Source organism: Branchiostoma lanceolatum, chromosome 1 (genome assembly GCF_035083965.1).
Source record: "Branchiostoma lanceolatum isolate klBraLanc5 chromosome 1, klBraLanc5.hap2, whole genome shotgun sequence".
Lineage (NCBI taxonomy): Eukaryota > Metazoa > Chordata > Leptocardii > Amphioxiformes > Branchiostomatidae > Branchiostoma > Branchiostoma lanceolatum.
In genome coordinates, this window is record NC_089722.1 from 11150515 (window position 1) to 11174107 (window position 23593).

Here is a 23593-nt window from a genome sequence, read left to right on the forward strand (position 1 = left end):
AGCCTCTTGCCTTTAATGTGTTGCTCAGACTCTCAAAAGCTCAAGATCTGATTGGTCAATAATATCAGAGCATTTCTTGATTTCATCACTAATCCGACAGTACTAAACTTTCTTACATCATTTCCCGGATTCATTGTAAGATATCCGGTTGCAAAACCACAGCTAACGTGGCCCAGAATGATAAGCTAAACAAACTTGGCCGTGGTGACACAATTCTAAACTCACTGGCACGAATTTCCGGCCGCAAAGTAGGATGCAGGTCTGCTTCGGGCCTAATTTCCAAGCAGATACATGGCTCAGCGGGACAAAAACAACAGCCTGGAATCCAAACCTATTATAGCTCCTCTCAGCAAATTTGCCACTAAATGGTTTGGATCACTTAATTCTAAAAGACCTTAATTTTTTATAAGAAAGGTATTATGCAACCAGGCTCATTTTTTATCACGATTCTAAAAAAAGATTGTAGCATCCAAAGACGTTGTCAGCTCAGGCGTGCAGTAATCTTCTCACGTAAGAAACACCTGGAGGTGATTTGTTCCATTATGTCCATCCTCGTCAAACATGGCCAGGGGTTCAATGGGGTTGTGCTCCATTTATATACACTTTAATATCTTATGTTATCATCGTTTTTACAGACGAATTTGTAGCATATTAAATATGTCTATGTAAAAAGATGATAACATAAGAAAAGAAACAGTTATAAAGGAATGTCTCGCTTTGTATATTGATAATCGTCTACCTATTGGACACGGAGCTCCCATGTGGTTTCTGACATGCCTGGACTGTTATCACGGACTGTCATTGCTGGAACTTTGTCACCATGGTGATACGTCACGAATGTTGTTCCTAATAAGGTTGAAAATTTGATTAGGGAAGGTTCATTAGCACATCCACTTACCAATACTCACCGGACCACTTATACTCAGAAGGCTCTGTTGTTAGCCCTCGGGCCGTAACTGTAAGGACACCTCTTAACTCGTAACCTACATAACGGCACCAAGGATATTAATATATTGTCCTCGAGGACACAACATTTATTTGGGTCAATATGTATATATGATGCGGAAAGATACATATGTCGCTCCTCCACGACGTACATTTGTTGTTTGTTATCTGCTTGTTTTGTTTGTTTGTTGATTCAATGAAAATCTACCGCACATCATTTCTGACAGAGAATTATTATTATTCTTGGGTTTTGATTTGGCAGAAAAATATCGGTGGCTGCCACACCAAATCAGACTGACTTGCCGGAGCCCACCTTGATATAAGCAATGGTAAGTCCCCTTACATTTTCTCTCTCACTACTCCAGGTGCCATGACCCCGGATTGGGAAGTGGTGATTGGTGGATGGCCATCTGTTTATTCCTAATTATTCAGAAAAGCCTAAATCCAAGGACAACCGCGCCCTGGTCGCTACTGCTGCCTATCGACTCCTCGAAAGCCAAACGCTTGTCTCTAGCTCTACAAACAGACGTCCGTTCGTGTCGTACACTTTCAACATGAATTCCTTCGCTGCTCTCCTCCTCGTCGCCGCAATGGTGCACAGCTCTACAGCTTCGGTGTTAATACCGACAAGTGAGTACAGTAGCTCCTGTTGTGGTACCTCCTGCAAACGTTGATTTTTCAGCGTGGGGCGGTTGTGATTTGAAAGCGCGGTGCTCTCAGTCTGTCTTCAAGTAGCCGTGACCAGGTCTTGACAAAGTGTTACAATTGTTTCTCTTTGGTTTAGAGCATGTGGGGTACGTTGTATTGGGTACGTGTGCGTGTTATGCTGCTCCACATTTAACCCACAGCGCTGACAGTTTCTCTCACTGTTGACAATCAAGTCATGGCGAAAAATTCTGCTCGCGAGGCACAACATGGCGTACGCATAGGGTGGCGCGTCGTTCGCACGGTAGAATCAATAGGTTGGAGTGGATTTCTATCGGTTTGTAACAAATTTTCCGTTGCGAGAACTTGACGTTTACAGTGCAGTTGTCGGTGAAAGGTAAAGATATTGCCCGTTTCAGCTGTTGTTGGTGTTGTTTTTACTGCACGAATATGTAAAGAGGCATCGAGGAAAGGAGGTTATATTGGGAATGAAGATAGAATACATTTGGGATAATTTGGGGCGGTACAGAAGGGATGGTGTGGGGTATGGGCTTGATGAAAACGGCAAACATCGCCCTAGGTTGGTTTATTAAAACGAAAATTCGTGGAAACGATGCAGAAACGAAAGGCAAAACGATTACTGCGGACTGAACCGACAAAATGTTAAACGCCCCTTGTTCCTCCCCGGTCTGAAATTTGTCTCGAGCAGCTTGGCTTGTTAGGGGTGAACCACGAATACTGGTGGGGAAAGCATGCTTAGCCAGATTACCATCTTTTTACTCAAAAGACTGCTTTTTATTTGATTTCACCAAAGCTTATCTTTTTTTATACTTTTGTATTCCTGTTATTTTAGACTTGTTGCTGTGCTGTTTCATGGTATTAAAAAAATGTGGCCTTCATTCTTGTATGTGCTGTTCCAGGCATCGCTGTCACTCACGACAGCCGTGACGAAAGCCATGCTGCTCTTTTGTGAGCATTATCAAACGCGCCAGTCGTTGTTGTGGCATGGGTTGGCCTTATGGTTAGCCCCGGAATCGAGGGGTTGTGGGTCAAATCCTTGACAGGCCCCAAATGGGTGCTCTCCAAGCAGAGGTTCGGCTCCCGCTTGTTTTTGACGTCGTTTAGGCGTTTTCGTTGGGCTTTCTAAACGGGACATAATAGAAAGCCCTACAAAAACGCATAAAAAGACGTCAAAAACAAGCCGGACCCGAACATCTGCTTGGAGAGTACGTAAGCTTTTTTTGCGTACGCGAATCAAATGTTGCCTATTTGGATATCAAGTGTTGTGAACGTATTTGTCTCCAAGTCCAACCTTCTGGATTATATCGACAATCGAGGCACATGATTTTTATGACGATAGCCATACCCTGACCCACACCGAGCCTCGCCGATCCACCTAACTTTAATTGCCGTTCCTGTGTAACAACACGGCACTGCTTGAAGGTACAGTTGACGTAAACGCAGGTTTCTAGTTCGTACTTGTTCAATGTCAACGTGTGTCAAGTCAAGTCGATGTGATAGGTGGACATGTATATTTAATTCGTTGGACAAGTGAAGCAAATATACCCTGGTTTCAGACAAAGGAACATACTAGTACCCTGTTAAAGTCATCTGACCCACAAATAACAGGAAAATTACGGTTCGTCTTACAAGAAAAGAGTATAGAGAAGCGATCTGTTTTCCCAGTACCGTGTAGACTAATAAGCTGGTTCACGGTTTGAATCGCACATTCGCAGTGTGATGCATTGCGGGTAATATGTTAAAGTTGAAGTCCTCTGAGACACAAACAGAACACGCCTGGATATGTAATAAGCATGGTCTAGACAAAACTGTTTAGAACTTAGGGGCCTTCAGTTTTGACCTCGCGCATGCGTGGTTCAAACAGTGAACCGGCTTGTTATTTACTTGCAGTTTGCCGACGGGCAAGAGCTTCCAGTAGACTTTTTTTTTTAAATCAACAGAATATGCTCAGTTCCTTTGTTTTCCGACAGACGTGTTTTAGACGGAACCAACATCCAAACACGTTTTCCCCTCATTTCCATGGACGCACATGTTCAGAATACAACAAATCAGCCTTGCGACGTACACAGCGACGGTTGTTTACATCTCTAGAAACTGAAAGGCAGGAAGCTCCAATAACCATTGGGTCCTGATTGGACTAGCCCTAACGTTACATATCGCCACAACGCCTCCCCATGTAATTCCGCGCTACTTGCTGTCATAAGATCCAAAGGCCGCTTCTACTCTCGAAGTCACTTCCAAACAACGACTGTAAGGAGCGAACTAGCACGGCAACAGACTAGCATTCCCTCTCATCTTGATACACTGGGCCAAACGAGGCTTGCATTATAATTGGTGATTGCCGGCGGACGATGTTCAGATAATGGCTATTCTATCAGATTACCATCGGTTGGAAATTGAATCGAGACCCCCGTGTGTAGTTCTAAGAGATGGAGGATAGGATAAAAGTCAGCGACGTCCACGTTTCGTTTATCGAGCACATTTTTGTTTTAAACAACATCATTGGTTTATCATAGTCAATGGGACTCTCTTTTTCTTAGCCAGTTTCAGGCAGTCAACTGCTTGAGGTAGTGAAGTGGACTGCTATGTTAGCCCTCTGTAGTCCTGATAGTCAGGTAAAATCGTACTTGAATGAGAACAACACAGCTTCTTTTCTCGGTCTGTGAACGGTGTTTGCTTGTATCAACAAATTGTGAAATATGCTGGTGACGTCAAAACTAACGAGTTCAGTATCTCAAATTATTTTCACCAAATGAAATCGAATTTGCCAATATTCTAGTCATGTATCATAACATATTCTCCAAGCAGAGGCTTCGATCGAGAGGGGTAGTTTTGTCCGGGATTTAGAAATCCCGAACAAAACTACCCCTCTCGATCGAAGCCTCTGCTTGGAGAATATCATAACAAATGTTGACTACCTTTTGCAAATAAATGTAAGATACGCCATATCAGTTGAATATCAGTTGAATATTGGCATGATGAATTTTCAGATTGATTAAATGATGAGAAAACTTCATAAGCGACCATCGACGATGCTGCAATTTTGTTTAATTAGGCGAACTTAATGGGGGTGGGGGCAATGAACCTGCTCAGTTCAGCTGGTCAAGGCCTTCATATAATTAAGTTATTTCCAAGGAGGTGTTGGAAGGGTATCATGAATGATTAATGCTAACACAGGTGGCGAGAAAATATGATTTTATAATGTACAAATAACCTTCCAAAACAAAGCATCGAGCCTAATAAATCACTTCTGAATGAAAATAACGAAAATGTGGCCGGGAGCATTGTTTTAATGATTGTTGTGCGCCGTGGAACGGACATCGCGGGTTTTTTCATGTCTTCATTGGAGCGAGCTAGTAGCCTAAGTAGGGCGTTTGGGAGAAGATTTGGTTTGATAAGTAGGGCATTATACACATATGCATGATGAAAGACAAAAATAGGCAGGGTTTTGCAACAGATGTGGCTTTAATCAATCTCGCCGGTTGACACAGGAATACGCTCGGTTTGATTTCAGAGATCGTTACGTTTGAACTCTGAAATTGCTTGTCGAGGTCTGAATAAAAATCAAATAATCGACTTGATATTTTCGGATTCTTCGTGATTAATGTTTGCTGTTGAAGGACGTGCTGTCAGAGAAAAATGGCGGACAGCAGGCTGGCTGCGCGATATGCTGGGACCTCAGCCGTGATCACAATATTCTTGCTTTGTTCAGACTTCAGTACGTGTATCCCTAGTCTGCCGTCTGATCACCAGCCTCTCCCGTCGCTGTAGGCTGGGATTGCTTGATCACTGTAACCTCAAGCAATTTATCTACAGAAACTTTGAAAGAAAAGGCCGAAGATTGCGTTTTTACCGACAGTGGTACTGTCACAAAGACGACAGGTGCCATATAAAGCTCTCCCATTGGTCCTATATAAATATCTACTCTATCGGGTGCTGACGTAACATGGCCTTGGCCGAGAAACCGGACCACTATATAGAAGCTGAACCTATGAATTAGAGTAGTTTTAGAACCAATGTTTTAGATTAGTAGTAGAAGTTATATTAGTGTCATTTTCTGTACTTTATCACGGCTTTTGTATTTGTATGCCTGTATGTAGCCAGATAGGGCATGGGTGTACGATAAAGGTTATTATCATAACTATTGAATAATTCCAATCCTACTCCCAGAAGGAAACGTGTTTCAGGTCAGACTTTGCCAGGAAAACATTTCGGCAATCTTGCGGCAACTATAGTTGTACGGATGGCATCATTTCATTACCGTCATCCATTGCTACAATAGTCCTTGAGCAGAACGTGCTGGGAAATATAATATACTTGCCCGGGCCCCTAAGTGCCTGAGCGACCGCTTGGGGATATGTAGGGCACGTAATCAGTGTAATTGACGCGCGGAAAGAAATACTCGCTTCCATAAACATGGCGTAGGAAACAGAATCAAAACACAACCTAGCTTTGTAAGGACTCATGTGAGCGTAACACAACTGCAAACGTTGGTCATAAACTATCAAGACAAGCGAGCACCAGCATGTCCATGACAGCTTCTGCATAGTAATGTAAAATGTAGCCATTTCAGTTAGGAGATAGACATAGTCATTCCATTATGCATATGCATCTCTACAGTCTACACTATCGTAACGCCGCGACCGTGCCTAATTACGATTATCATTAGTATCACAGCAGTAGCATGGCAACCATTCCCCTATCCACTTCTCTTCGCAAATAGGTAACGCAGAGATGGCATCCGGGCTAGTATTTTCAGGGATAGCGATAAAATTACGTCACAAAGATAATCTTATCTGAAAATGAAACACACCAGAGTTGCACTGCAGGGATGCCTTGCGGTCATGTAAGGAACTGCAACATCAAGATAATCTTCCGGCCAACGTCAAATTGTATGCATAATTTGTTACCGTGCTTGCTCGCTCTACAGAATGTGTGACCTTATTTACAAATGTCGTGAAAGCCCGCGGTACCATAAATGTGGTTTGAAAAGAGACTATATGTATAAGTTTGAGAACTCCCATTTCGTGCTTGTTTCCTGACACAAAATATTATACTGTCTTTTCCTCAGCTTACATCAAAAGTAACTGCAACCAGACGACTGCTGCCGCATCAGGTGAAGCAGGTTACATCGAGTGGTCGGCCGCCAGCGCCAACAACGCCGAGACCTGTAGCCTGACCCTCACCGCGGATGTGGGCAGCATGTTCCGCCTGACGTTCACTCGCTTCGACCTGGACAGGAGCGTTAGTATTTCTAACGTTACATGAAATGATAAGATAACTGCGGGCACTTTTTATACAAAAATTTGATTATCATGTACAATTCATTTCCATGTGTGTATATGAGGACTCATAGACCTTGTCTCATTGTTTGGTAAATTCAATATTGGTAAATGGCCTTTATCGATGGGCAGTGTTAATAATGATTTGTTAATTTTCACAGAGAATTCAAAGGAAAATTGTAGAATCATAGACGGTCCCAACGTAGCGGCGCGGTACATGCATAAATGACGCGTTCTCTATCTATCTTCTTCCTTGTCTCCTAACCGTAGAAGGTTCGGCAGAAAGTAGTATCTTAAGGACGTAAACCGTGTTCCCCACCAGGGCCAAACCTGTGTGGACACCATCAACATCTTTGACGGGCCCAACGTCCTGGGGCTGTCCAAGACGGGCGGCGACGTGTGCATTCAGCCTGCGGGAGAGATCACCACCCTCACCAACACGGTCACTGTCACCTTCACCCAGGGCAGCTCCGACATCGACTTTCTCAAATTCAAACTCCAGTACTCCGTCTTCAGGATGGCTGTTGGTATGTTGACATTTCTACCTATAGACATGCCATGGAGAGTCCAGTCTTTGTTAGCTGTGGACCGCTACTAACGAACGGTCGGTACTCCGCCAACAAGCGTCCGCTGGAAGCGACAAAGCTAACAAGACTGGACTCTCCAGGATACTAAAGAGACTGTATCGGCGCCCTTCCCTCGTATACTACGGGTCAAAATATATGAATATAAATGACTCAAGTGCCCAGCTACGTTCACGTGTAACCAGTGTCTTATTGATTGTAAAAAGTAAAGATAAAAGTAAAGATAAATGTCAGTAAAATTGTTACCAACACCACCTTTAAGGAATTTCATTTGTTTTTATCACTGGAAGACGTTTTGATTGAAATGTTTCTGAATAGGTGACAGAACTGAAATATTCTGTTTCTGATTTTCCAGACGTTTGCTGGGGTGAAAGTTTTCTTTGATTAAAGAATTGCTCATGACTTTTGGTTTGCTTTTGCAGTCGGCATGTGCACTACGGGCTCTGACTTCAAGTGCGACAACAACCGCTGCATCAAGCCGGACAACAAGTGCGACTTTCGGGACGACTGTGGTGACAACTCCGACGAGGCCACCGACTCAGGCGCTAACTGCACGGGTAAGACCACATAGTTAATGAAGATGCATCTTGGCCCTTCGCACCCCAAAATAAAGTTTCTTGTGTCATTTCTCTATCTACTCCTGAATTGATTTATAAGTTAATTATCTGTATGTCTAATCTTTATCAGCGTAACTACTACTGTTGTATTTGGGGTTGAATCAGTGGCATTAATGGCATAATGAGAGGTGCAGTCCATGTGGAAGGTATTTGATAACATTACTGCTGTCGTGCTACATAGCCATGTTTTCCACTCTTTAAATTAGACTTCTCAGACCTTGGGAACACCGTCTCCAACTTCCTGTCTCTTGGCTTCGCCGCGATCATCGGGATTGTGGTGGGCGTGCTTGTGCTGATCATCCTCATCATCGTCCTCATCTGCGTCTGCTGCTGCAACTGCTGCAGGAAGGGCAACAACCAAGCTGTCTAGCGGGACTCGTCCGTACTGCACCCTGACAAGCGACATTTCAAATGGCGGACGATTCTGCACATTGCAAATTGAAAAGTTGAAGTCTGATAGTTGTTCTGTTGTGAGATTTGTACCTAAGGGTCTCCCACCAGGATGTATCCCGGTACTGTAGACGTTCAGAAATATTTTCGTTCAGAATCGCCTGCCATTTGAATGTTAGGTTGCAGTTGGTTTAGTGCTGACCCCTTTTGGGGAAAAGAACGTAATTTTAACCAGCAATGTTAAGAAAAGTCTGTGTGATGCTGAGAGTGTCTGTGAAGCTCTAACAAGGAACATGTAGTACTGCGATGTTTTATTGAATTTTGTTTATTTTTAGACACCGCTAAACAGGACGTCTGTTTGGAACGCAAGTGGTTTGTAAATTGTTGTACATTTTGTGGATGCAGCCAGCTCACCAAAAATAGCGGCCTGATGTACTTGTTTGTATGCAGTTCATGTCGCATGTCAAAGTTGTGACGTGTTGCCAGGACGTCTGGGGCATGATGGTCCAGTGACGTATTTCCGGTCTGAAAGTCATTGGACCTGACCTTTACAGTCCTATCACTACCTCTACAGTGGAGCTCGATGTTGTATTTAAGAAAAGTGTGCGTTAAATGTCATTTGAAGATTATAAGAAGCATTGTTTATGAAGATGACATTTTGAAACTTTTATCAAATTGAAGTTTTAGGAAGATTTTTACTTCGAATTTCACACAAAAAGTTTTGTAATATGTAGTTGTTGCACAGGAAGTGAAATCCCCAGAACGATTTCGATGAGAAATACCTTCTATATGTTTGGGACTGGAACATCAGACAAGTGTGATTGTGTTGATTTTATAGAACGCGAAATAAATGAATTAAAGCAGACGTGTGCATCGTGGTCGCTTTGATCGCCATCTAGTAGGAAGTGGTTAGACTAACAAACGTGCGCATAAAGCCCCCAGCTACCTACTGAATATATACATCGCACGATAACGAAGCCGTCTGTAGAGAAAGGTTTACAGTTATGAAAGTGACTTCGTAACTGTCTGAAGTACGTATGGTGGTACTGTAATGTGAAAAGTGCCGTAAGACTCATTCAAATAACAAGTACAAGTTTCGAGATGTCTTCACGCCACAATAATCACCTCCGCCTGAAGCGACCCAAACGTGAAGTCTACGTAATGATTCATAATTGCCATTGCTAATGTCACAATATTGAGGATGATTATGGATTATATGATTCTCAATCATTTTTAAAACACACCTTTTCGATAGCCGCAGATAGCCCAAACCCAGCATTACCACATATAAATCTTTCATATATTGCAATACTGTCATGTACACACGGATGTATTTAATACCAATCATACTACTGCATGTGTAGGTGAATAACATTTATAGCTAACGTTAGATGATGCCCCAGCGGATTCGGTTGATTACTCCGTCCTCTTTAAAATCGTCGCTAACAAAACGTACATCCCTCCCTCCCTCCCCACCATGCCTGGTGATACAAAACAGCTTCGCCCAGGTACGAGATGCTTCTAAATTATTCATAGCCGCTCCGAACAATCCCCACAAGTCGCAGACGCGCGCACGCAACGCCCCTGCGTGACACACAGCCATATCGTCCTCCTGTTCACCATCAAGAAGGCCGAGAACAAACGACTCTAGCTGCAAAATGGACAAATACATCGGCGTCTCATTCTTTGTTGCTGCCATTTTTCTTCTACATGGAGTATGCGGCCAAAACACAAGTGAGTGTTGTACTTTTCTCGTTCTTGGATACGCTGTTGCTCATGAAAGGTATGACAGAGTTGTACTTGATACGAGACAATTCATCCGTATGTAACTAAGGTGTAAATTACGCCGTAACACAAGACATGTGAACATATGTGCCCGGCTTCAGCGTTTAATAGTCTTGGACGCATATACATATAAACAAGAGATCTGACGTAGTGTACAAAGAAGATATAGCTACCCTTTTTAGAAGAGCACTGCTCATGAACAATCTGACTGTGTCAGGTGTTTCATCGTCGAGTAGCTCTGATCGTAAATTTAACGCTTGAACAGGTGTATACAAATGCAGTTTAAGTCCACGGGCAACCAACAAACACTCTCAAGGATGGCATTGGCAACGGTCGTATTGTTCACGAGACCATCTTGGTCCTTTTCCAATGTTCACTATTTATTCAACTGGTTCGTGACAGGATTGAATACATCTGTCTGCCATTTCGTGTGTGCTAAGACTCTGAGCTTTCAGCGTTCATAACAAATGAAAATACTGGTTTAACACATTGCAAAAGGGTATAAAATCGTCAAAGGAATAATGCATATTCGTGTTTGAACGGAATCTGTCACTGGGCAAGCAGTTCTGAAGTGGTCGCGTTATTCATGAGAGTACTAAGTACATTACTGATGTTCACTTGGCATTAGCGATGTCAGTCAAAATGTCCATTATTCTGAAGAATTGCAGATAGCACCTGCGCACGTCTAGTCTAGTCTGCGTGGTATGACCGATAATTACACAATTACTAGTACGGGGTCTGACAGTCGCTCATCTCGCTGCATTGTCCAGCCTGATCCCCCGGAGGCATCATATGGCGCCCCTGTTACTAACCTGTTGTTGTTCCTAAGCTGGCCCCGGTGTTTATGTCTAACGCTGGTTGTACTCCTGGCGCGGAAGGATACGGGTTGAGTGTCTGACAGGCCCTGGCGACGACATGTCCTGTACTTGATGGGTGATGGTTTACTGCCGAAGGGCGAATTTACGATCGCCGACGTTAGTCTAATAAAATATTGATGACGGCAGGTGATGCTTTAGTAGTCCATGGAGAAAGTGAATCATACTTAGCAAAAATCTAAACACACGGTAAAATATACAGTCTGTGGTAATGCAGGTGAAACATTGATACGGTAGAATTCTTTTTGATACCATATCTGAGATTTTCAAGATACAAGTAAACTACTTGTTACCACTCTTTTTCATTGGAGGACGCATGCGCTGGCTTAGGCAAATTTCTTTCTGACTGACAGCATAAAGGAATAACGTTATAAATCAAGAAGGAAGCAACCACGTGTGTCTCGTTTGTATTGTAAGGTTAGTTTTCCTCGCCATTGCGCCGTCTTTTATGTATGAAGTAAATTTCATTCTAATAAGCGGTTTTTTTATGACGTCATGTTTACTCTAAATTCTTTCTCGATCCTTTGTGATGGACACAATAGCCGTAAAAACGCGTCGAGTGTTTGGCTTATTCTATGGACCCTCAGAATACTGTTTACAATACACAGTCTACGCACGAGAATGTGCCTTCAATCCAACCACGGAAAGTTTGATTTATAACATGGGCGTCGATTTTGTTTAAAAAAAAAACATAATCAGTGGAGCATTATTTCATTGATCATTCAGTCTTAACGAGGGATGCCCTAACAGAGGTTTATCAGGCGCTGGAACTCACGGCGCTTCATCACTAGTGGCTAAAATGGCCAGGGTTTGATAGAAATTTGGACACTTCTGTTTGGGCTGCGTATTACGCAAGTCTCTAATAAATGAAATGTCAGAGAAACATCCCATCTCCTTAAAAGACAGAAAATGCAATATCCTTTCAATGTCTTGACTCTTAGGGCGTTAAGAAACATATTTCGTTCAGGAAAGCCCGATATACTTGGGCCGAGCCCCTTGATCGGTACGGTTGATGAGAATGATGTCATCTCTGTATCATATCACTGTGCAACAGCAGAGGGGCTGGAATGAGCCTGTCCTGTGTAGGACATGTGACAAACAGATGCTGCAATGTTAGACGACTTTTGAGTAGATTAATGGAGATAGATGTTCTTTTGGCTGTTTTGACAAGAGAGGGCTAAATGTGTTGAAGTGGAATTCGGCGTTAGGGAACCTCCAAAAACCTGATGCATCATTATTATGCCTAAAATCAATAGATGAGGCGATATGTTTGTGGATATGTGAGAATAGATGTGATCTGTCTCTTTGTTAATTGTCTGCGGAACCGCCCCCTGTCCATTTAATTGATGGACCAAAAACAAAATATTCCTCCCCAACAAGGAACTACTTTGATATATGTATATATATATATATATATATATATATATGTATATTGAATATGTATATGGAATCAGGTTAAGTGATTCCACCTTGGTGTAATATGCCAATACGAGGCTGACTAGAAATTCGCATCAATTATACATAAAGGATAAACCTGTTAGCGTTAGTCACGTTTTCCCAGTGGACTATTACGATTACAAGCCCCAGAGCCAGACAACGTCTATAACGCATTCAGGCACTGCTATCCCCACGATGCACAGGATTAGAAAGTAAAAGAGAAAGTAAAAGCTGACAGATCCTCATTAGATGTCGACATTTATACCACTAGTTAACTGATTGTGAAAACGCTACAATGTTAGACGTCTTATGTTTCTAAACCACAAAAAAACCCTACAAAGGCAATTTTGTCTGATGCCTCGAGAAATGATTTCACGATATATGTAGAAAAAGCTCCTCCACTCAGCATTTATGAAATTTGTGATGCCAATGCATGTTCTTCACTGCTACTTAGAGGTTTCCATGTGTAAATTCACTGTTATATGTATGTCTCTTTGTTGAGAAGCAATAATGATTGATTCGTCGATGAAGGTTAGACATCCAGGTAATAAGATGCGTCAAATAGTAGTTACCCAAGCAACTTCCAAAATCATATCCAGTTGCTTGAGTAATTTCTATTTGGCGTATAGTGATCGATTGATTGACTCATTGATTGGTTGATTTACTGATTTACTGATTGATTGATTTACGACAGGTGTAGAAGTGACCGCGTCCATGACATAACGCATGTTTCTTTTTGTTTAGTTTATCTAAAGGACAACTGCAACAACGCCGTCAGCGCCAAGATGGCGGGGATGGTACAGTGGGCCAAGATGGCGTCAGGGGGAATGACGTGTCCGATGACACTCATTGTGAGATTCACTGTCCACCAAATCGTTGGATTAAAGAGAAGATTTTCAATCTTACTGTTTCTCACAACTCATATATGCCTTGTTCCTAAAGCGTCCCATGTATTCTCTTTACGGTCAACGTCTATGTACCTTTTCTTTACCGTTCTATGACTACCTTGTGAATGTTGACTGTAACATTATGTACCACTTGCAGTTCTGTATACTGTACATCTTGTGATGTATCATCTTTTATCCAAAAGCAATGTCGACCTATTCTCGACAAGTAGTAAAAAGTTTTTCACCCTTTTAAAGCAGAAATGGTTGACCAGACCTGATAAGGTGTATATAGGATTATTCAACAAGCGGCGTATTCTGAAATCTTTATCTTACATATCACGAAGCGACATTGTCATGTGCACCTCTTGTCATACCTACATGTTTACTCGTCTTTGACAGGCTCCAACCAACAAGTTGGTTGGGTTACGCTTCAAGAGCTTCAACTTGGCGAAGTTTGCAAACAACTCCTGTGTGGACGTCATCGGCATAACGGACGCGGACGGGACGACGATCATGCCGAGTGGCTGTATAAAACCGACAACGTCGCTTAAGAGCGTCACCCAAAGTGTCAACATCACGTAAGTTGAACGGTGCACGAACGCCACCTGGTGTTAATGACGGTAATCACAAGTATTAGTAAAGTTGGCGTAATCTAGTACAGATAGAAGAAATATACGTTGACACAATTTGACACTAACATGAAAGTTCATCTGACTTGGTAAAAATACATTATCAGTACTAACTGGAGAAAAGTTTGTTTCTTCATGAAACAATTTGACACTATAGCGACATCTATGGCAACCACCGAGCTTTGTGACATGCAGTATGACAGCTGTGGATTTTGTATTGTCTGCAGGGTTGTGAAGGGGTCCAGCAGTGCTGATGCCTTTGAGCTGGAGTACGTGGTCTTCTACGAGGCTGGTAAGTCTGTAGGATTATATATTGCCGTTTGCCAAACGCACATTGAATTAAAGAGGAAAACACTCGTCACGGACCGCAATAATACTGCGACTCGAGGGTAACGTTATAGGTGTGCCTAACGTTAGATATAGCGGTCAGCACCAAGGACAGCTACGCGCTACCAGTAATATCAGTAAACTACGCTTTCAGCACAAAGGACAGGGCCGTTACTCGCTTTATGTGTTTGTTACAAGGATGTTACACAGCTTATAGAAGATTGACCATGGTCACTATTGAGTCAACAAGTAGTTCTGTACCTGAGGTTGACATTCAAAAGTTGCCGGCGGGATTCTAATTTATAAAGTCGTCTAATCACGGTACTCAGAAACCATTGTGATGGCACATGTGCTATGCCCCCCGGCAAAAAGACCGCGCTTTATCAGAAGTTGGTATTTATCTCAAGTTTGTCTGTAACCGTTAAATATATTGAAGTCGCGACCGCAGTCAGTTCACACGCACATCCGACTAACATCAAGCGTGGTGTTTTGTGTTGTAAAGCAAACTGCACAGGGAGTGATTTCAAGTGCTCCAACGGCCGCTGCCTGGACCAGAAACTGAAGTGTAACCGCAAGGATGACTGCTTCGACAACTCAGACGAGGCCTCGCTTATGTGCGGTAAGTGAATCAAACTACTACTGGCTGTTTATGATTCTGTGAAACGTTACTTAAAATTGTTGGCTCAATTAGCCTCAATATCTCGCCATGTTGTTGGCTCAATATCTCGCCATGTTGTTGGCTCAATATCTCGCCATGTTGTTGGCTCATTATCTTGCCATTTTGCTGCCATGACAAATGTGTAATAGCTTGAATATCAACACCACCAATCACGATAGAAAACTTATCATTAACCTCTTACCAGTACATATATCTACCTAGGTTATACGTGTCGCCATGATCATACCAAGACATAGGCCTATGGTATCTCGGACATAACTTGAATACAGTTTTTCTTTTTCCTGTACAAATGTGCGCAGACCTGGGCCTGTTCGGGAACTTCTGGGCGATGTTCCTGCGGCTGGGGCTGGCTGCGGTGATCGGGATCCTGGTGGGCGTGGCGCTGCTGCTCATCCTCATCATCGTGCTGTGCATCTGCTGCTGCTGTGCCTGCTGTCGCCGCAAGGGCAACAACGCCGTGTAAAACTACTGTACTCAATAGTCAAGGTGTTCATCTAAACATCAGTAGTCTGTAACACTTGACTAAGTTTGATAGAGCCGAGCTAGTGTTAGGCTCGTCCCCAGTGGCTCTAAGCTAATAAAAAATGTTTGTTTGACCGACGTGGATTGAGTTTTTGGAGTACATAGATGACTCCATATTCATTGTACCGTTGGCTATGCTGTTGTAATATTCGTATGTCGGAGCAATCAAAATATTTGTGCTCTTCCCTACCTTCTAATCTATTAGCATTCATCCATCTCCTTGTCCTACTGTGGTACGATGTAATGTGCGTCTATATTATCTGTGACGTCATGACGATTAACGTTAACCATGTGATGTAACGTATGTTCGTTAGGTATATCCCATTTCAACTGTTTAGAATTTGTACCCTGTATGTTGAGTGTTGACGTATGTGGGCTGAAATCAGCACAACTTATTAAACCCACGATATTCAATACGAGCCGAAATCAAGATAGCATTCCGTAGCAGACACTCTGAAAGTGTTAAGGCCGCTAAACTTACGGGTCTCCGTTCGGTTGGATAATATGAATTATTTTTCACATCATAGTGATTGAAGCTATCCTTGTCCTAGAAGTAGTCCACATTTTGTTTGAACATGGTATGAAAAAAATAAATCAAAACGGAGTGATTTAGATTAAATCAAATTAGCAACCTAAAGACTATTTAGCAACCTGAAGACCAAAACAAGCTTTTTTTACTTCGTAAAATTTTTGATAACGACACGCATATGTAAGAATCGTGACAGTGTGTGTAGTACATATTAGAACGCACCCGACTAGTGCCTTTAAAACAGCCGTTGACTGTGCCGTACGTTGTTGTAGCTTTACGGTAAAAAGAGACGCCCTTTTATATGTGATATATAGTATGGATAAGCGTGGGAAGGTATGCGTCGTACAATTACTACTGTTAAGGTTTATTGTGATTTTTTATTGCTAGCACTATATACGTAGATAGATATTGTTTGTGGATTGAGTCAGTTGAGTGTTTGTGTGTATCATGTAGTCAAGCGACTTTAATAGTGCATATACATTACGTTAAGTGTGTACGTCGCCATTGTTCAGTGTATTGTATTGTATTGTACTGACAATCAGTTTGATACTAAAGGTTTAGATCGGATTACCAGCCAAAAATTGTGATTACCCCAAGTATCTAATCAAGAACTTCGTCCTTGTCACTTCCGTCCATGTTGATGTAGAATGTTACGTACTCTATCGCCCTTCCATGTGATTGTGAGCATGTTTGTTTTACATGTACAATAGGTATCTCGTTACTACTAGTCATGTGTTGAGCAGTTTCGAATATTGTCATCTTCTCTGGTCTTTCTATTGGTATATAAAAGCTCCTTTGTTATGTGTGTGTGTCTTTTTGATGATTGTTTCAAATGAATGCTCGTTTATGATATTGATTATGAAGTCGAGTCGAAAACTGAGTTATTGAAATCGGACAAAATAGTGTCTATAATCGGTAGGGGGCTCAAAAAACCTAGACCCTTGCCAATTATCCATTCTATTTTGACAGATTTTTGCACAGATTTCCGTATAACGGTAAATATCTGATGTATTACTTGCTAATGGTTAACATAAACAGCATGCCACATAACGTTGTACTTAGCATCTTTTGCCATGATGATGGTAGGGTCAGGCCTGAGCGTTTCAGTGTCATAGTTCGTCCAAAGTTGTTTGTAGGATTAGGTAAACCCTGTTTGCTTTGCGTGTGTAGTTTTGGATGACATGACGTAGTGTCATTGTGAATAAATTACACCTGTCGACGCTTGTTCGTCGGCGGTCCCATGGTGTAGCGGTTGGCACTCAGGACTCTGAATCCTGCGACCCGAGTTCAAATCTCGGTGGGACCTAAAGACCAATCGTTGTTTTGATACCAGCGGGCTTGTTTCATTTAAGTCAAGATAAGTAACTAAAGATGCCTTCGTTGACGCATAGTTATCATGTTACTATATACTATAACTTGCATCCAACGGCGACCATATTGGCGAGTGTTTAAACAGATCTAGATGTACACTGTGATCGCAGAATATCGTAGGACTTGACAGGACAAGTACTGCGTTCCGCGTTAGAAAAACCTCCTTTACTCGCTCTATTTAACACTTAACCCATTTCAACACTTAAGCCCTTCCCTCAAACCGCAACCTCTGACCCGTATAACGCCATCAATCGCCTTCAGGTTTCCCCATTGTTGATTGGACTGTGACGCACCCGCTACCTGATACCTTCGTATGCCCGGATCGTGTTTCAGTCGTAATGGTCTGTGTTTGTGCTATTTCACGGCACTCTTGTTCTTTGAAAAACAACAACAGTGCAACACATTTTATGTTGTCTGTATAGTACGCGTCACTATACAATTGAAACCAAAGCCGACAAAAATGAGTATTTTGCACAAATCTGCTGGACCCGTCTAGTTTGAGTTTGCTGAGTCCGTGTTTTGCTCTACCCCCTCCCCGTCCTTCGCCCCACCTCACCCATCCACAGGAAGCCTCCATGACAATGACGCCATAGCACGGTCGGTATCGCTTTCTACTCAACTCAGGTGTGACCAGAGACAGGTAACAACAGGTGGATTTGGGGAATCATGGAGCGAGTTTGGCTTGTTCTAGTGATCTTTGCTGCGTTCGGGACACGGGGCACTTACGAGGACATTATAACCATTCCCAGTAAGTATGTTTAAGTACACGTTGAGTACGGACTTCGTCATAAAGCCCTTTCCGTGTGAAGGGCTATGGTTGCGGTGTGGGAGGGGGGTGGACAGGAAACATTATGTTGTGAACGGTGTTGTGATATCCTGATCGGTTGCAAACTGGTTTTGGAGACAATTAGAAGATTGTTGGGAATACAAGAAAGAAACCGTTTCCAACTCAATGGAAAGGGACAACAAAAACACCATTAAGCCTGGTTAGGAACAATTTCTATGTTTTGTTTCTTAAGAGCACATACACAGATTCTATGAACGTTTTCTAGCGTAATGTACGTGAAATCAACAAAAACGATCAGTGTAAAGCAGTCGCGAAGAAATGTTTGAAAGATATAATGCGTCGTGATATGAAGCTCGAAAACGGTAACATAAACAAACCTGGGTGCACCTTACGGCAAGGACATTACATGGAAACACGACACCAAAACGATAAACATGACTTCACCTTTCATTTAGCACGCGAGTGTAGCATATAGGGGTTATGATTAGTTCTTTCTGTGACAAAGCACAGTTCTCAGTACAGAAACATAACGTGTGAATTAAACATGTCAAGTCTTGTGTTCCGTGATCACATAACCTCCATTCTTAGTCACCCAGGCGAATCCCACGTACATGACTACTGTTTGCTGCTGTGTACACACCTTTTCCAGGTGCTATTCTAGGTATGCATTCATCACCCCTGCTTCTAGTTGGACTCGTTATGTGCACATTCAAACCGTGATAGAACGAGGCTGATGCTAGTGGGTGTTTAATATGAAAGCCATGGACAAGCATCAAACTTATCTTTTATGATTTTAACGCGTTATCCTGAGTCTTGGCCCTTGAGTAGGCTTATCTATGTATCTCAATAACGTCTAGATCTGTTTTCCAGTCTAATACTTTGTGTTCACAAAAAATACATACACGGTGACAGTGCCAGAAAATCTTTATTCATATGACAGGGTAGACAGATGATTAAACGTAGCAGAGATCTAGAAGGAGATTTGTTTACACCTGAGCCAAAATTGGCCTCTGGCCATCATGGTTTATCCAAGAACTTTCAACATTTCGTTTTTCTATTCTCTAACTCAAAAAGTGACCATTCATATCAACAAGAGAAATTGAGCCTTTGAATTCTATGAAATACAACGGAAAAACACAACAAAAAAACCCGGCAGGGTGACACACACGGCAAAAGAAATAAGAAACGATCACAGGGCCTACTATGCTTTACCCAACACTTTGCTCTCATGACGTTTCCAGAGGGTGTGATAGACGACCACTGTAATCAAACGGTGAGCAACCCGCAGGACGTGGAAGATGCCGGCTACGTCCAGACCCAGACCGACCTGACGGACTTCCTGAGGGTGGTCGGTTATGACGACAATGCCGACTGTAGCATCACTTTGGTCGCTCCAGCCAACCACAAGTTCCTCATACAGTGGACGCAGGTTAGCTTGTCTTTCGTTGTAAACTATCGCTCTCTTTTCTATAAAAGATATGGGTTACAAAAGGCTTTGATGTGAACGTGTATTTGAATCATAACATACACAGACATTTAATGTTTTAGAACGGTTTCACCACATACGATGACAGATTTTGTGGACATGTTAGATCAGTAAAAGTTGTGGAATCAGGGTATAGTTTTGAAGACAATGGAAACATCTAACAAAACCTATTGATGCACGTGAGGTGGCATTTTATAAGTGATGAGCAAGCGTATGAGTGAATTATGAATTGCCGTATACAGCAAGCAAAACAACTTTGTCAAGAGGACCCATATTATATATTTTGATTCTTTTTTGTATTTTTTCTAACGACGGTAGCCAATCGACTTCGAGTACGCGAACGGCTGTCGGGACTGGGTACGAGTTCACGATGGGTACGAGAACGACACGTCACTGTACGACATGGGTGAGCTGTGCATCTTCTCCTCCGTGGAGGCAACCGACAACCTGACTAAAGCCACGACAGGGAACGTGGTGACGGTCACCGTGCACACGGACTCTACCGCCTCCGACAACAAGGGCTTCAAGCTGCTCTACACGGTCTTCTACGACCCTGACAATGGTGAGAATGTTTCTCATGATGATAGAAATACCAGATCAGGTACCAGATTTCGTGTAGCCTGGTATCCTTCCCTATACTCTCTCCATTGAACTATCAATTAGTCATTGTCCTATCGACCACCAGTAATGCTTCGGTCCCATTTCCAATCCAAGAAAGTACATAATATTTGTGTAGTTTTTTCTACGTTTTGTGTCTCTTGTTGTCTTTTATATCATATTAAACTTTTGTCCCCACAAGTACCCGGATTGGAAATGGGACCAAAGCATTGATAAAGATGGGTGCCGGGATTGATCAGCTTGCCCGCCAAACATAGTCTCATTTGCAGACTCCCTGGGAGCGCCGGCGTTTATTTTTTTTGGAGGCTTCTAGATCCACAGAAACGATCCCCGGTATTCGAACCTGGCCCAAATGTTGACAATCGCGAACCAGCGCTCTCGGATCCCCCAAATAGGCCGACGCCCCTAGAAGGTCTACAAAGAATGCCACGGCAAATATACTTCATGTAACGTTAACCATCTCTCTCCTGTTCCAGGCTCGTGTTCAGGTACCGACTACTTATGTTCTAACGACCGCTGCGTCTCGGAGTCCCTGAAGTGTGACTTCCAGAACCACTGTGGCGACAACTCGGACGAGTCCAAGACACTGGCGTCTTGTCCTGGTATGTGTTGAGTATATACATCACAACACTAGTTAAGGAGTATCTTCTGAATTCGAGGTATCACTGTTTTAACAGAACTGTATAACTCCTCTGCGTTTGTCCATTCAAAGAGTTGTCGTGTTGAAACATCATGCGCCATAGCAATTGTTGAAATTGGAACATAAAGACTTGTTTGTACACGTCGCCTTCGCTTAGTTATGACGTATCCTTGAATGTCCGGTCATTTGCACCTGTGCATCAAGTGCAAGCGAATGACAGCCTTACTGTTGATTTGTAACGTTAGCTCTAAGTACATAGACAAGAAAACCATTTCTTTCTGAACGCTACACTGAATTATTAAGAAATACTCAGTGGACTTGAATGACAGGTTTGTTTTCTGTGTCACAGATCTGCCCGATGTTATAATCAACTTCATCACGAACGTGCTGAAGCTGAGTGTGGGGGCGTTCATCGGGATCTGCGTGGCCATCGGGCTGGTGCTCATCCTCATCATCGTCCTCTGCATCTGCTGCTGCTGCAAGTGTTGCGGCTGCTGCCAGAGCACCCGCGCCGCGCCAGTGTAAACTACTATCACATCTAGCCTCCGTTGCAGACTCCTTCCGGCTGTTTTCTTTTTTTTAAAGTTACAGTTTTACTATTACATTTTTTCTTGTTGCTTCCCGGCCAGCAAAGAAAAAATAGTATAAAAACAGCAACTTGAAAAAGAAAACAGCCGGGAGGAGTCTGCATCGGAGGCTGTATCACATCGTGCATGGCTCCGTACTGTATGCTGAGCCTCTCTCTATATCTCATATAGTCATTGATAAAAAGAGTCATATGGAATTTTTTCACTCTTACCAAGAAGGGCTTACATGGTTCCTATGTATAGCTCCAACACATTTTTCAGTGACTGCCACAGTAATTTTGAGGTTGGATCAGAGCGACCCCAGTGTAAACTACTATCACATCGCGCATGGCTCCGTACTGTATGCTAAGCTTTAGTCTCTATATTTAGTCATTCAATGTGGCCTTAATTCTGATAAAATCTGCGATATGAAGTCCTTTATTCCCCACTCTTATCTATAGTTACCCATGCATGTTTCAGTGACCGCCACAGTAATTTTGAAGTTTCACTCAGAGCTGCCCCAGTGTAAACTACAATTACATCGTGTATGCTGCTGCACTGTATGCTAAGCCTCTAGTGATTGTTGTCTTATCTCTGATTAGTATAGTGTGAGATCAAGTCCTTTGCCCCTCACTCCACCACGGTTCATATCTATAGCTTCATGTACAAACGCATTGTTTCACTGACTCATTGTACCCGTAGTGATGTTTGATGTGGCATTACTTTCTGTGGAAAGACTGTATCTTTTGAAAGCCACTACCTTCCCTTCTCGTTTGGACTGATATTGTTTTCATGGTTTTATTATTTGTAATGCAAATACCAGTGAAATGTATTCCGTAGTATGGTCCGAGTCTTGCAAGGTTAGTAAGAAAACTGGGTAAACGTACAATTTTCCACATGAAAGTGTAGCGTTATTTTCTGTATATGGTAAAAAAAATCAAGGCAGGCATCCGATAATCATCTTCAGATTCATTTGTACATTTGTATAAAATTATCATTCATTCATATCATATGGGCGTAATATCATTCGGTACAAGTACCGTTGTCAAAGCCGGGTACTCCTTTGCCTTTTCCCAGACCCAGTAGCCGGAAGCATACAAAACAACACAGCAGAAGAAGACTGTCTAGATTCAGAACCTGTCTTTTCAATAATCATTTTTTCCGAGTTGGTAGGGAAGATCTAAGTTTACCAGTATGTTGACTAGTGATAGTACTTTAATGACCCATTTTGATGATTGTGTAACTCTTCATTATGGTAATTCACGGATGTTTCGACTAACATGGCTATCATTGAACTTGCATGATATCTTTGAAATGTTGTTCATACTTTTCAAAAGTTATTTCAAGTGTTTTACATTGTTGTATTTCTACTGCGAAATAAGACTTTATATTTTGATATCATCCCAACCTTTTGAAGTATTTTCAATGGCAAATATTGTCTTCTGTATGTTGTACACGAAATGAACGGAATAAACTGGTTATAAGACATTGTCTTTGCGTAGTTTAATGTCTCATACATAGTCTACCAATGCAGAACAACATGACAACTTTACGTGACCATGTAACTGTCTAGACTAACACATATATTGGACCATAATTGCTAACGTTACTTTGAGTTGCTGGGCAACCGCGACGCGCTGACCAATTATGCAAATTCTGCAGACAAATCAGTTCTTCCACAAACGGTAAGACAATGTATTCCATTGTTTTAGAAAATAAGAACTTAAAGGAGTTATCATTCTCCAGCAATCGGTTCCATGGTGTAGCGGTTAGCACTCAGGACTCTGAATCCTGCGACCCGAGTTCAAATCTCGGTGGAACCTACCTTTTTGCGTGTTCTAACTGTTGGTTTGTGACATTAGTGTTTCTTTATGTGACACTAATGGAGATCTTGATAAAACAAATTGTTAACAAACAAAAAGCTCATTCACTTTATACTAGCACATAGACAATAAACTCAGACCTTTCTTT

General features: G+C 42.3%; 3 protein-coding genes and 2 non-coding genes across 5 annotated transcripts; all 5 read left to right on the top strand.

Moving 5' to 3' along the window:
- The first annotated feature begins 1376 nt into the window (after positions 1 to 1376).
- Positions 1377 to 8585, top strand: LOC136433835 (low-density lipoprotein receptor-related protein 3-like). Its single transcript, XM_066426379.1, has 5 exons — positions 1377 to 1575; positions 6683 to 6855; positions 7216 to 7420; positions 7900 to 8034; positions 8301 to 8585. Exons 1-5 carry the CDS (start codon positions 1500 to 1502, stop codon positions 8462 to 8464), a joined length of 753 nt encoding a protein of 250 aa, XP_066282476.1. The 5' UTR covers positions 1377 to 1499; the 3' UTR covers positions 8465 to 8585.
- A 1376-nt stretch (positions 8586 to 9961) lies between these two features.
- LOC136433840 (uncharacterized) lies at positions 9962 to 16957 on the top strand. The gene is made up of 6 exons (XM_066426393.1): positions 9962 to 10218; positions 13326 to 13432; positions 13868 to 14046; positions 14325 to 14389; positions 14927 to 15043; positions 15403 to 16957. The coding sequence occupies exons 1-6, from the start codon at positions 10143 to 10145 to the stop codon at positions 15564 to 15566; spliced, it is 708 nt and encodes a 235-aa protein (XP_066282490.1). The 5' UTR covers positions 9962 to 10142; the 3' UTR covers positions 15567 to 16957.
- Positions 16958 to 17388: 431 nt separating this feature from the next.
- Positions 17389 to 17460, top strand: Trnaq-cug (transfer RNA glutamine (anticodon CUG)). Its single transcript has one exon. It is a non-coding gene; the product is annotated as a tRNA-Gln (tRNA).
- A 454-nt stretch (positions 17461 to 17914) lies between these two features.
- On the top strand, positions 17915 to 23108 carry LOC136433856 (abnormal cell migration protein 13-like). The gene is made up of 5 exons (XM_066426417.1): positions 17915 to 18273; positions 19554 to 19741; positions 20117 to 20360; positions 20893 to 21018; positions 21406 to 23108. The coding sequence occupies exons 1-5, from the start codon at positions 18192 to 18194 to the stop codon at positions 21579 to 21581; spliced, it is 816 nt and encodes a 271-aa protein (XP_066282514.1). The 5' UTR covers positions 17915 to 18191; the 3' UTR covers positions 21582 to 23108.
- Positions 23109 to 23373: 265 nt separating this feature from the next.
- Positions 23374 to 23445, top strand: Trnaq-cug (transfer RNA glutamine (anticodon CUG)). The gene has a single exon. It is a non-coding gene; the product is annotated as a tRNA-Gln (tRNA).
- Positions 23446 to 23593: the final 148 nt, after the last annotated feature.

Excerpts from the sequence above, each read along its gene's own strand:
- LOC136433835 (XM_066426379.1), top strand. The coding sequence starts at position 1,500 with ATGAATTCCTTCGCTGCTCTCCTCCTCGTCGCCGCAATGGTGCACAGC. Across the intron at positions 1,576-6,682 it reads TTCGGTGTTAATACCGACAA|CTTACATCAAAAGTAACTGC; the intron begins GTGAGTACAGTA and ends TCTTTTCCTCAG. Across the intron at positions 8,035-8,300 it reads CTCAGGCGCTAACTGCACGG|ACTTCTCAGACCTTGGGAAC; the intron begins GTAAGACCACAT and ends TCTTTAAATTAG.
- LOC136433840 (XM_066426393.1), top strand. The coding sequence starts at position 10,143 with ATGGACAAATACATCGGCGTCTCATTCTTTGTTGCTGCCATTTTTCTT. Across the intron at positions 10,219-13,325 it reads AGTATGCGGCCAAAACACAA|TTTATCTAAAGGACAACTGC; the intron begins GTGAGTGTTGTA and ends CTTTTTGTTTAG. Across the intron at positions 14,390-14,926 it reads CGTGGTCTTCTACGAGGCTG|CAAACTGCACAGGGAGTGAT; the intron begins GTAAGTCTGTAG and ends TGTGTTGTAAAG.
- LOC136433856 (XM_066426417.1), top strand. The coding sequence starts at position 18,192 with ATGGAGCGAGTTTGGCTTGTTCTAGTGATCTTTGCTGCGTTCGGGACA. Across the intron at positions 18,274-19,553 it reads GGACATTATAACCATTCCCA|AGGGTGTGATAGACGACCAC; the intron begins GTAAGTATGTTT and ends TGACGTTTCCAG. Across the intron at positions 20,361-20,892 it reads CTTCTACGACCCTGACAATG|GCTCGTGTTCAGGTACCGAC; the intron begins GTGAGAATGTTT and ends CTCCTGTTCCAG.